This window comes from Poeciliopsis prolifica, unplaced genomic scaffold, assembly GCF_027474105.1.
Source record: "Poeciliopsis prolifica strain line A6 unplaced genomic scaffold, Auburn_PproV2 SCAFFOLD001, whole genome shotgun sequence".
Lineage (NCBI taxonomy): Eukaryota > Metazoa > Chordata > Actinopteri > Cyprinodontiformes > Poeciliidae > Poeciliopsis > Poeciliopsis prolifica.
In genome coordinates, this window is record NW_026562376.1 from 10213035 (window position 1) to 10225794 (window position 12760).

General features: G+C 39.0%; 1 protein-coding gene across 2 annotated transcripts in view; it reads left to right on the top strand.

The window, feature by feature from the left end:
* Positions 1-12760, top strand: part of ptprq (protein tyrosine phosphatase receptor type Q) — a 45638-nt gene that overhangs the window by 25339 nt on the left and 7539 nt on the right. For both annotated transcript variants that reach the window (XM_055036330.1, XM_055036336.1), the window contains 16 exons: positions 3-174; positions 1406-1726; positions 2571-2846; positions 2959-3110; positions 3431-3572; positions 6414-6689; positions 6775-7143; positions 8779-8888; positions 9074-9260; positions 9347-9585; positions 10529-10598; positions 10942-11100; positions 11214-11505; positions 11613-11686; positions 12052-12151; positions 12265-12393. In XM_055036330.1, the coding sequence (XP_054892305.1) occupies positions 3-174; positions 1406-1726; positions 2571-2846; positions 2959-3110; positions 3431-3572; positions 6414-6689; positions 6775-7143; positions 8779-8888; positions 9074-9260; positions 9347-9585; positions 10529-10598; positions 10942-11100; positions 11214-11505; positions 11613-11686; positions 12052-12151; positions 12265-12393 (3068 nt within the window). The remainder of the gene's footprint in view (positions 1-2; positions 175-1405; positions 1727-2570; positions 2847-2958; positions 3111-3430; positions 3573-6413; positions 6690-6774; positions 7144-8778; positions 8889-9073; positions 9261-9346; positions 9586-10528; positions 10599-10941; positions 11101-11213; positions 11506-11612; positions 11687-12051; positions 12152-12264; positions 12394-12760) is intronic.

The following is a 12760-nucleotide window of genomic DNA, read 5'->3' on the forward strand; positions in this document are numbered from 1 at the left end:
AGAGAGTTCGAGTGTCAGACTTACCACCCCGTTACTTCCCTAACTCGCCCTTCATCTACACCCTGACTCGACTGATCGGAGGCAGCAACTACACCCTCTGGATGACTTCGAGCACCATACAGGGCGACGGAGGGGTCCAGTCAGAACCTATAAACCTGCTCTTACCAGAAGACGGTCAGTCAGAAACACAAATATACCACAGTCTGCATATATCTGCATAGAATTATAAAAAAGAATATCAAAATACCTATTTTATATTCCATTTAAGGCTCAAAAGTATGAGTAATAATTCACAGCACTTCTGGAGGGCAAGTCTGCACTCTTTTTTTCACATCTCCTCTTACCTTGAAATAAAATTACATAAAAACTCTGCAATACAGAGACTTCCAGGCAGGCAGTAACTGGAGATAACTGTTAATACGTCAGACTGTTTGGCTGTGACAGAAAGGCATTTTATGCATGACAAAAAAAAAATAAAAAATGAGGGATTAAAAAACAAAAAATAAGAAAAATACTAACTTTGGAAGAAACACAGAACTGAAAAGGTTTTTGAACATTTATTTGATTTTGTGCTGCCAAAATTATGTTTCCATAGTGAATCAAATTGGCTATATTTCTATTCAATATTTAATTGTGCTTCTTTTATTTTTGCTTTTTTGCTTTTGTCTAGTAAAAATAAAATGATTTTCTAGGTTTTTATGTGATTTTGGGAAAAATGGTGCAGACTGCCACCAGACTTTGTTTAAAACAGATTTTGCTGCCATGCTGTAATAATGACATTTAGTTTTTGAAATATTCTCTGTCTCCATATGTTCATACTGACCCTGTATCTCTGCCTGTGCTCCAGTTGCTCCACTATCAGCCAAACATCGGACCTCCAGGGCAACTTGTCCCTCCTGCACAGCCAAGCCCAGCAGGGGCTCACTCACCGGGTCATAGACTCTTTATAACCATTTTTTTTTTATGAGCTTTGATATTCACTTGATTTCCCCTTTATTTACCTTTTTTCTACTCTGTGTATGAAAAAGTGTTTCCAAAGGAGCTGAGAAGAACAGGATGAGTATTTCTTTTTATCTTTCCTTCTTACTTCACTAAATTTTCAGTGTGCAACTTTTATTTCAAAGTCCCCCATGTGCATATCACATTGCGCTGCTGATATTATACAGTAGCTGAATTTCTGTAAATGCAAATTTCAACTGTTTTGATAAATGTAAATGAAATTATGACTACTAACTTGAAATACTTTACATGATGCCCTAACCGGTTTGCTGTTTATTTCCAATGAAATGCTGTACTGTGTTTTAATGACGGACACCTTCATGTTAATAAATTCTTCTTAATTTTCTTTGCTGTTTTAAGTAGCGTCCAGTAAAGCTAACACTGTTTTATATGTTTCCTTTTGCAGTGCCAAGTGACCCAGTCTCAAACCTGACAGCTCAGATCTTCAGCTCCACGATCATCATTGTGAGCTGGGATCCTCCCACGGAGCCAAACGGCCGTCCCTACTACATCCTCACCTTACAGGAGGCTGGCATATTCCCAAACATGAGCAGCCCAGGGACCGTGGCTGTGAACAAGACCATCAAGCAAACCACTACCGACAATGTTTTCCTATTTACCAGACTGAGGAAGTATTTTCCATATGTACTGACTGTTACTCCAGCAACGGGAGCTGGACCTGCCTACAATCAAACCAGCACCATGTACCTGAAAACAGATGATGACAGTGAGTATAGTTTATTTTATTATTTCAACATCCAAATTTACCATATGCATTCTCTTTTATGGAACTCATCTGTCAAACTGGTATAGTGGAAACCAGAACTTTACATAATCTGAATAAAAATACTTTTTTCTCACTGTCTGAAGTGAAAATCGACTTCTCTTCTTTTAGATTACTTACAGTGATCAAAATTATTAACATTTGCTTAATGCCAGAAAAACTAGTGAGAACATTTTCTCGAGATTGCTTCGTAACTCTGTCCCAAAAGTATTTTGACCACTGAAACATTTTCACATTTTGTCGCATTACAAATACTAAATGCAGTGTACGCTACTTTGATTTAGACAAATAAAAAGTTCCTAAAATGTGCATAGAAATAAGTATACAAAAGGTTTTGCATTTGCTTTCAGCCCTTTTACTGTGACATCCATAAGTATATTCCAGTGCAACCCATTGGATTTAGAGATCTTCGAAGAAGTAAATAGTATAGATGTGTGTGATTCAAACTCAGTATGTAAAAAAAACAAGGGATAAGCCAAGTTTCAGATAATTTCAAAGTTGCACCTTCTATGCAAATAACAATATGTGGAGGAAAGTGAACTCTGCCTGGAGCACATGGAGATATTTGATGGTAGTAGCATCATGATGTTGGGATGCTCTTCATCAGCAGGGACAGGGAAGATGATCAGGATGGATGAAGCTACACAGTTCACTATATTTCTTGTAATTTATAATAATAAAATACAGTATAATTTGTGGTTTCAATAACAAAACGTGACATAGCAACACTATGCTCTACACTGACATGCAGACAGCAGCAATGATGATTGTATTTTTCTCTCTTTAGTTCCCAGTTCTCCTCCATTGCTGTTGTCAACTAGAAACCTTTCTTCCTCCTCCATCGCTGTGGTGTGGCAACGCCCTCTGGAGGCTAATGGAGAAATAACAGAGTACACCCTCACTCTGTCTGGACCTGGGGGCACAAACACAACGCAGGTCCCCAACACATCTGTCATCCTCACTGAACTTGCGTCATTTACGGCTTACAACCTCACCATCACAGCCTCAACGCGTAAAGGCGCAGGGCCCAGCCTGCTTGTACAGCTTCACACTGATGAAGCCGGTCAGTTAGAAAGCAGATCCCAAAGATTTCTATAAGCCTGAAGTCAAGTTAATCATTTTCTATTTTGATTTTTTTTTTTTCTGTACTGTGTCTTCTGAACTTTTCCCTCCAGGTCCGTCCTCCCCTCCCCGCAACCTGACTATATACAACCACACAGCCGTTTCCGTGTGGTTGACCTGGGAATCTCCTCTGGAGCCTAATGGAGTGGTGATAAAGTACGGATTCCGGATCCAAGACCTCATCACACAAACCGTCACACATCGGGTACTGTTAATTTCACACACTGAAAGCTTCTTCACAATAACAACAGTACACACACACACCCACACACCTACACACACACACACACACCCACACACACACGCACACACACACACACACACACTCCACAGAACCACTGAGGAAGAATGCACACGTACGTGGGGTAATTTCACACTCCACGTATTGCTTTGCGGTAATATTATCCTTAAACGCATGCGTGCATTTCTGTGCTGATACACTGATCTTATCCACTCCATCAGTGAATCTGGATATCTTAATCTTGTATTTGTGTTTTATTTGGTTGTGTGTTGGAACAAATGCAGAATTCCTCTGGTTCGTCGACCACAGAGCATCTGTCAGGCTTCAGGCCTCACAGCTCCTATGAGATCAGTGTGTACAGTTACACCAGAGTGGGCCATGGGAATCAATTCAGCAGCCCTGTGACCTTCACAACCAATGAGTCAGGTAATACACACGCTGGGGAAAGTCAAACAGATCCATGTCCCTGCTCTTTAGTGTTGAAGTTATAGGATTAAAGATGGATATTTAATTCATTTTTGCTTTAACAAATTACATCTTGGGGCAAATAGGATTTTAGCAATAAAAATTGAGATCTAACTAGCAATTTTTGTAAACTGGTTGCAACTGAAGCATTTATAATTAATGTTCTAATCTTGATCAAAGTGTTGGAAAAAAATGTCATTTGTAAAAATCTTTTCCTTTCTCTATGAAACATAGATGTCTGTTTCTCTTCAAAATGGGAAAGCTCCAAGAACCTTATTTCTAAGTGAGGCAAACTTGATCATAAATCTGTGAAAATTATAGCTTGCCTAAACTTGTATATACATAAATATAAAATCAGTAACTTCAAAAACTTAAAATAACTGGAACAGTGTCAAGCCAGGCTGGAAGAGAACCTATTTTTATCTTTTCAACATGCACAGTGAGGAGGATGGCAAAATAAATTTAAAGAAAAATCTTCAAAGCTCACTGTTTGAGAGAATTAATGATGAACACCTTCTCTAATTTTTAACGCCAGAAGAAAGTGGAGTGCTTCCTCCAGGTCAGGGTCTGCTTTAAGTGGAGGAGTTTTAATATCTACCTTGTTCCTTGATGTTAAGGTACAGCAGGAGATGGTTAGACAGATTGGAACCTTTTCTGCAGTAATGGGAGCACAGCTGTGATCTGTTGTGGTGGGAAAAAAACTGCTGAAAAAGAGCAAAGCTTTTGATTTGTCTGTCTTTCTGCATTCTACCCTTCAAAAAAAGTGAAGGCGTGGATGGATAGACAAAGCATTTAAACTTTATAGCTTGAAGTTGATTTACAATACTTAGATTTTCTAATTATTTAAATACAACTTTATGTTTTGCTTTAGTTCAAATATGGTATGAGAGAGAGGCCATGTCTCTTACTCACTCTTTTAAATGACAAAGATAAGAGAGCATGGAATTTAAGTAAGGCAGATGAGAGTTGATTTCCATTAGGCACAAAATGGCAACAAGAAAACGACTTGCCTAAACTTTTCTATATCTACAATCAGAATAGAAATGCAATATTCAAAAGAACTGTAACTGTGGGAATTAAGGTGAAAGCTAAGTTAACTTTGTGATCATGCACAAAGAGAAACATTACACATAGAATAAAGAAGAAAAGAAACAGAGATTTAATGTTGATGTAGCAGTAGAAAAATATTACTGCAATAAAATATGTATTCATCAAAACTTTTAAAACTCATTTCTATGGGTTCAAATAGATGTGAAGTGCTGTATGTGAATTTTGTGTCTATATGACTGATAGGACACAAAATTCTTATCAGAATAAGAATTTTGCTAAATTCTTTCTTACTTCTGACAGAAGTAAGAAAGAACTTCCAGCGATTATCTTTCCAATAGGTGTGAGTCAGCTCTACAATGTATGCAATGCACATAAAGGTAATAGCCGGAAAATACTTCCAAAAGTTTCTCTCATAGAGACGCGATAAAGTGTTTGCTCAAAGTGCAAAGAAACATTTGAGGTCTGAGTCCACCCAAAAATTTGCACTTCTGCGGCTTGGACTCTCGGTAGCTGGTATTTGAGACGCTCTGATCCTCTCCACTTTTTCAATCTGAGAGTAATCTGACACCTTCCACGATACGAAAATGTGTTTTATTAAAAGAAGTCTGGTCAAAAAATGTAATATTGGCTCTTCAGATGAAGAGATAAAAGTGGTATCCAAAAATAGCTAAAAGTATCTAGCATCCACTGCAACTGGAAAAAGTTTAGTTGTTCATAACAAGTGGCAACAATTATCTGTTTTTTAGGACAATGTGTGAGGTTAAAAAAATCCTTGGCAGTTGTGGAACTTTTTTTCTCATAAAAATGTAATTATTCTTGGCAAAAAATAAATAAATAAATAAACCCTGAGTCTTTTTCACAGTGACATTTAATAATTTTGTGTATGCAGAGCTGATGGGTAGAGGGGGCTGATGATGACAGCCTATCCCAGCTGTCACTGAGAGCAGTGAACAGCCAGGGAAGATTACAAATCCATCACAGGGCCAAACATGGATACACACAATACATGGTTTCTCGCTGTACAGTAAATCAGGAGTTACATATTTTTCACTTTAAAAATGATTTATACCATTCAACCTTTGATAACAGAATTCATTTAACATGTTTAGAGATAAGAATATTTAGAAATTAAGAGCAAGGGAAGGTTATAAGATATATATCCCAAGCTTTGAACACCTCAAAGAGCACCGTTCAATCAAACATCTAAGAATTCAAAGATTATTGCATGCAGTAAGTGTTAATCTATTAAGATGTAAAGGTCCACCTAAACGTACTGGTCAGAGAGGCAGACATTGGTCAAAGAAGAGCCTTGAAGTTTTTAGCTGCAATATGGCAAGATGTGAAAATGTGAAAGTCTTTGAAGGAAGACACTGCAAAGAAGGATGTTTGTGGAGCTGGAGATAAAAATGAGAAAAATCTTGAGGAAACCAGGATACATAACCCAGAGGGCGTCCTTGTTGTGAAATTGTAGAAAAAAACATGAATCACATGAAAATATTCAAGGATATTAAAAACTAATCATTTTGGTGCTACAACAAAATTAACCATAATATCAATATATACAGAAGTAGTTGCAATCAATTTAAAAATTATATGTTTAACATAATTAATGTTTAGGTTAATTCATAATAATTATGGACACCCTTTCAAAATTTAACACTGATGCAGAAATATGGTTGACCTAAATAGAGCTACTAAAATCTATTGAAATTAATTTTGGCTTCTTGCTCTCTTCTGCACCTCTCCCTACAGTCTCAGATGCTGTAGGGAATCTATCCTGCTCAGGACTGAGCTGGGATTCTGTTGAACTGTCCTGGGAAGTTCCATCCAACCCAAACGGAGAGATCCTGTTCTATGAGATCACAGCAGAGGTCGACATGCAAACCTTTACCCACCAGGCTTATGCACCACAGTACAAGGTGGCCGGGCTGTCACCAGACCAAGAGTATGCATTCACTGTAGCTGCGGTAAACTCTGCAGGATCAGGAGACAGCCTGAACTGCACAGCATTCACCCTTTCTGAATCAGGTTAGCCATGTTAAGCATTTTGTTCTTCATAAAAGTAGCCTGTTTGTTTTGTATTTGAAACTAACTCCTCTTTGTCTCCTAACAGTTCCAACTGCTCCTCGCTTCCTGTCCATCTCTGAGGTCACAGCAACCAATGTGACACTTCAGTGGGCAGCGCCGGTCTCCGTTCCTGGCCAGCTGAAAGAGTACCATGTTGTGGCACAGTTGATTTCAGTAGTTTGCGAACCAAACACACGAGCTACTGTCCTGCCAACCCCAGAGGACAGCATGGCCTTGCACTGCGTGGAGGACAATTTTAATGTGTCAGTGAATGCCTCAGATGGTGCCGAAGAAGACAATGTCATCCTCCAGTCCCTGGCTAAATACAGATACTATCGCTTCAAAGTGGCCGCTGTGACCAACGCTGGACCTGGAGAATATGCAGAGTGGATTTATGCACACACCCTGGCTGGAAGTAGGAACACACACTATTGATGTGACCTTTAAGTGTTGTCTAATTAGACTTGGTAGCTGTACAAGGCGTATTTGACTAATACATTTTGGATTTGCACACAGACAGATGAATTAGATTACAGAGAATGTACAATTTTCTTTATAAAAATGTGAAGAAAACTAATTCAATAAGTAGGCTTTTTCTCACTTCATAAGGTCACACCTGAAAGTCTTAACATGGTGTAGCATAATGCTTTCCAACAGGTTATTAAAAATAATCCTGCAGGGATGCATCTTCATATTGCTCTTAAGCTGCCCTCCTTCACCAGGTTTAATATTCAAGCTATTACTACATCAATCTGTGTATCTAATTTTAAATCTACATAGTGACATTGTACCGCTGACCTGAGCCTCTATCTTTATCAACATAATTGTGCAGGAAAAGAATGTGTGGTTTTCAAAACTTATAACAAATAAAAGTTTGAAGCATGTGTTGTGCACTTGCATTCAATCTCAATCAAATTAGATGGAATCTTACCACACACTCTCAATTGGTTTTAATTGTGGATACTGGAAAGAGCAGGACGACATGCACATTAAAAAAAAACAAAAACAAAGAATGATACTCCCACTTTAATTGGTAATGTTTGGTCAACAAGATGTGCATTGTTTGTTTGTTAGTTTTTTTTCTAAAAATTTACTTGCAGGCAAAAAGTGACATTTTGGTCCTATTTAACCAGAGCGCCTTCTTCCACATTTATGCTATGTGTGGAAAATGCAAACACAACTTTCTTTGTGCTTCATTTTTTGCAATGATTTTCTTAATGCTGCTCTTCCAAAAAGACAATGTTTGAGGAGTGTCTGAGTATCATCTGTCTTTTGAGTTTTGGATCTCTGCAGTTCTGATTAATGCTCTCCTTACCTGGCCTACCAGCTTTGATGAACAGCAGTTTTGATGGATTTGCAGTTTCACTGTTATCATTTTCAGATGATAGATTTGAACAATACTCTGTCAGACATTCAAACCTTTGGATGCTGCTCTGCGCCTAAAACAGTCCTTCTCAGAACAGCTAGACTTGATTAACGTAAACATATGTGATCTTTATTTAGTATTTGCATGATTTCTGAATGATGTTGAAGGGCCTGGATTTTACTTAGGGGTATCAAAGAAAAGACGTCTGACAAGAAATGCATCCCACCATTTTTTCATTTTTTTTTTTTTTTTGTAATGCAAAACCATTGTTAAAACTATTTTACTCTTTTCCTTCCACCTTACTGTTATGTGCTTCTTTATTTTGGTCTATCATTCAAAATCCCAGAAGTTTGTGGTAATTACATTAGAGAATTATCAATACTTATACAAAGCTTGCAGTGGCTAGAATACCATGATTTAGTCGTCTTATTTTGGCAAACACATTCTGTGTCACAGCCTGCATTACCATAATGACTTTACTACCTGATATATACTTTCAGAATTAAATAATGTACCTCCCCTAAAGGCACTAAGGCAAGCAAAGCAGTTTGCTTACTCGGAATCCAATAAATGACCTCAATATCTTTGATTTTGTTTTGTCCTGTGTGATTAATGTGTTTCCAGTCTTATATGGAGCCACTGCATTTCAGATAATCACATATTTTCCTTATCTCCTCTCCTTAGACCCCGATGCTCCACCTCGTGACCTTAAAGTGACCTCAACCTCCACCAGCCTTCAGATTGCTTGGGAGGTTCCAGCTGTTCTCTCGGGACCAACTTCATATCTTGTGCAGGTCACCTTTCTGAGCCATAACCTCTGTAAAATCAAAACATGTACCTAGTTAATAATAAATTATGTTACTTGGAAAGACAATTATTGGCTTTTCTTGGTCAGAGTTTTAAAGCATCAAATGAAGAACAGATTATTGCATCAAATGACAATACATAATAACCATCATGAACTTTGTTGTTACCTCAGGTGGATGGTCCTGGTGTGAACATCTCAATAGTTCGGGTCCCGGGAGAGTTGACAACAGTCTTTGTGACAAACTTAACAGCTTTCAACCTTTATGCCGTGACTGTCACTGCCTTCACTGGTCCAGTAGAGGATGCCGGCAGAGATGGGAAAGCTGTTGGGCCGATTGTCTTCCAGACGCTGGAGGAGGGTACGGGAGTGAAGCCCTATCATGTTCCTTTTTTTTGCCTTCTTTCTCTGCTTTTGCATCATGCCTTATTTTTATTTTTTTTACAGAGCCAAAAGATCCTCCCAAAAATGTGACAGTCTCTGCTGTCCCAGAGAGAGTGAACCTGGTCAGGGTGAGCTTCAGTCCCCCCGAAGAGCCTAATGGAAACATCACTGCCTATTACGTCTTTGTGTATGAGAAGGACCAGTTGGTGAAAAACATGAGTCTTGATAACATCCATGGAGAACCAAACATGCTGTTTGCTTTTGTGGAAGGCCTTAAAGGAGGACTCACCTACAGTATACAGGTGAGAAAAATCTCATCTCATTTACCAAGGAGTCTGGAAGAGATTTGTCATTTTTTTTTATACTTTTGTATAATTTAAATCTATTAATACAGTTCATACATGCTTTTCTTAAATGTCTTCATAGTATGCTTGATTATATGCTCTGGGGTTGCTTTGCTGCAGAAGAAACTGGTGCACTCAATAAAAGAAGTCCACCAGCAAAAGAACATTATTTGGAAATATTGACTCATTTGAAGACATCAACCAGGAAACCTGAACCATATGGCAGAAGTCATACAGTTCAAAGGCAATGTTGCCAAACACTGAGGAAATTAATGTAGCCATCTTTGATTTACTTATTTGAAGACATAAATAAGTAAATCTCTGACGTATTTTCTTTTCCACTTCTAAATGACCTAAAACAAGAGAAGTTTGTTCTGACTTTACTTTAGACAGGGAGACAAAAATCTATATGTGTCTTCTTTATCCATCCTCATCTTAATTGTATTTTGTACAATATCCTTTCTGAATCAAGTCCACAAGTGAAGCAAATGGCAAGTTCAAAAAATAAATAGAAGTGGTTGGATTTCCTCATGAATTCCCACCTGAGTGTCTTGTGTTGGGCATGGGATTAAAATCTGTTCAATCAGTCACAGTGCTGTTTTCTGATGTGTGGAGACATGTTGGTTTTTATCTGACAGCAGGGAGACAATGATCAAAAGTTTATGTTTTAACACAGCGGAACTCTTTCACTCTTCTTCCAGACCATGGTGTGTTTCCGACAGTGAATGCGCATGTCATGGGTCTGGACACTCACGCTTTCATGAAGCAGCAAAACCCCCAAATCATGTTTTCCACTTCCTTAAACCTTTTGGGGGCTTAACTTAGAAATGCTTTGACACCTTTCTGTGCTTAGTCTCTCTCTGCTGTCTTCCCTGATTTCATGTGTCTGTTCTGTTTGTAGATTGCAGCAAGAAACGGGGCGGGCTGGAGCCCCCTCAGTCCACATGTTCAGATAACTACAGGGATTAAAGGTACAAGACCTGCAGTGTGCTCAACAGTGTGTCTTTTCTTTTTGTTCCAGTGATTTAACAAAATTATGTTGCAGAGTTGTAGCTTAACAGCAGGTTTTCTGGAGACGGCGCATTATGACACCATTAATGTGACATTAGCTCTGTAATGAAGGCAATTTCCATGTTATGTATTTCATCTTTTGCTGTAACAGGTAAAACCTCACAGACGCAATGGTTCACCAGATAATAGTGTGTGTGTGTGTGTGTGTGTGTGTGTGTGTGTGTGTGTGTGTGTGTGTGTGTGTGTGTGTGTGTGTGTGTGTGTGTGTGTGTGTGTGTGTGTGTGTGTGTGTGTGTGTTTTAGCCCCATCCAAGCCAACCCAAAGACCCCAAGCAGTGCTGGGCCAAGGAGGGGTTGCCATGGTAACCCACAGGAGCATAACCATCCACATGCCTGCCTGTTTCTATAGTGACAACAACGGACCAATCGCAAAAATCCAGGTCATCGTGGCCGAGTCAGGGGGTATGACAGTAATCACCTTTTAGTTAAATACACTTGAATTTCTCCTCTTTTTTTATTAGAGTGCACCATAAAAAGCTCACACTCATCCACTCTCCAACTTTATTATGTCACAGTGAGGGACAGCGAGAACCTGACCAATTGGAGGGGAGCCTATTTTCACCGACCTGCTCCTTACCTCACTGACGCGGGGTTCCCCAACCCCACCTGCTTAGCGAGGGACAGGGCAGCAGCTAAGGATATGCTCATCGGAGGCGGTCGCAGTGTGTCTGGAGATGACCCGTCACTGCTGAGGCACAACCACACCGTCACAGAAACCTACATGATTGGAGAGGACGACAACTGCCTGAGACAGAATGACACAGATCATTTCTGCAACGGGCCTCTGAAGGCAAACACTGTCTACGTGTGAGTGCACTGGAAGCATTCTGAGCAATACAATATTTTAAAAAATTGAAATAGGTTTTGGAAGAATAAAAAGCTCCTGTTGTTCTGCTGCTGTTTTATGCCAACAGGTTTAAATTCAGAGCCACGAACATCAACGGCCAATACACAGACTCTGAATTCTCAGAGCATATTAGAACTACAGGTAGGTCTTAAGAGAAGACCAAGAAATAATTATTCATCTTAAAAAGAACTGAACTGAAGTACTGTGCAAAAAATTTAAATACGCCCTAATTTATTTAGAGTGTGCCTCCAAAACCATAATAAAGCAACCAAAGTCCAAAAGCAAACTTTAAACGACTTTCTTGAACGTGATTGAAGTTGCACATCATATTCTCAGTTCACTGTGAAGAAAGAGGTTCACATATTTCATTGAAAGCCCAACATTGTGATGAAATTCATTCTAATGTTGGGTGTATGTGAAGTTCTGATTACGTGAACTTCACGTAATTCATGTATTGTTCTTGCTTGTTTTTAGGTTGCTTTAATGATTTCTCTCTCCCTTTGCAGCGGACAGACTACTGACCAAAGAGGAACAAATCATCCTGGGCGTTTTGCTGTCATTCTTTCTGGCTGTGTTCCTCATCCTTCTTATCTGTTGCTCAGTAAAGTGAGATCAATCAAAAGAATATAAAACGACTCTGTATAACATCACCACCACACGATTTGAACATGTCCGTTTTTTTCAGTGATAGTAACTGCTCGGTCGACATTTGTTTCCAGGATCCATCAGCGTAAGAAAGAGGGCGGGACTTATTCACCCAGAGAGGCAGAGATCATAGAGACAAAGTGCAAATTAGATCAACTCATTGCTGTAGCAGATATGGAGCTGAAACAAGAAAAACTCAATAGGTAAGCCTTTGTTGGTTTTAAAATAGAATCATCACTTTGCCAATTTATGTAGAAGCAGGCTGTTCAACTTTACACTTGATTTAGCTATGCAAGACAAGATTCCAAATCTATGTGAACAAGGTAAAAACCCTCTTTGCTGCTGCCAACTTGGTGTGCAACTCCTGTCAGCGTAGGATCATCTAGCGGTGTTGAGTTTGTTCAAAAAATAGACACAGGAGCTGCAGCGGCAACAAGATACAACACAGCATTGTGGCTTTGTAATTTCCCTTCCCCTCAGTTCTCTGCAGAACAGAGAAATCATTCTGTCTCCTTTATTCCCAGTCAATCTCTGCTACAAAACAGGAATCCAACTTTTCAGCCTCTTTTC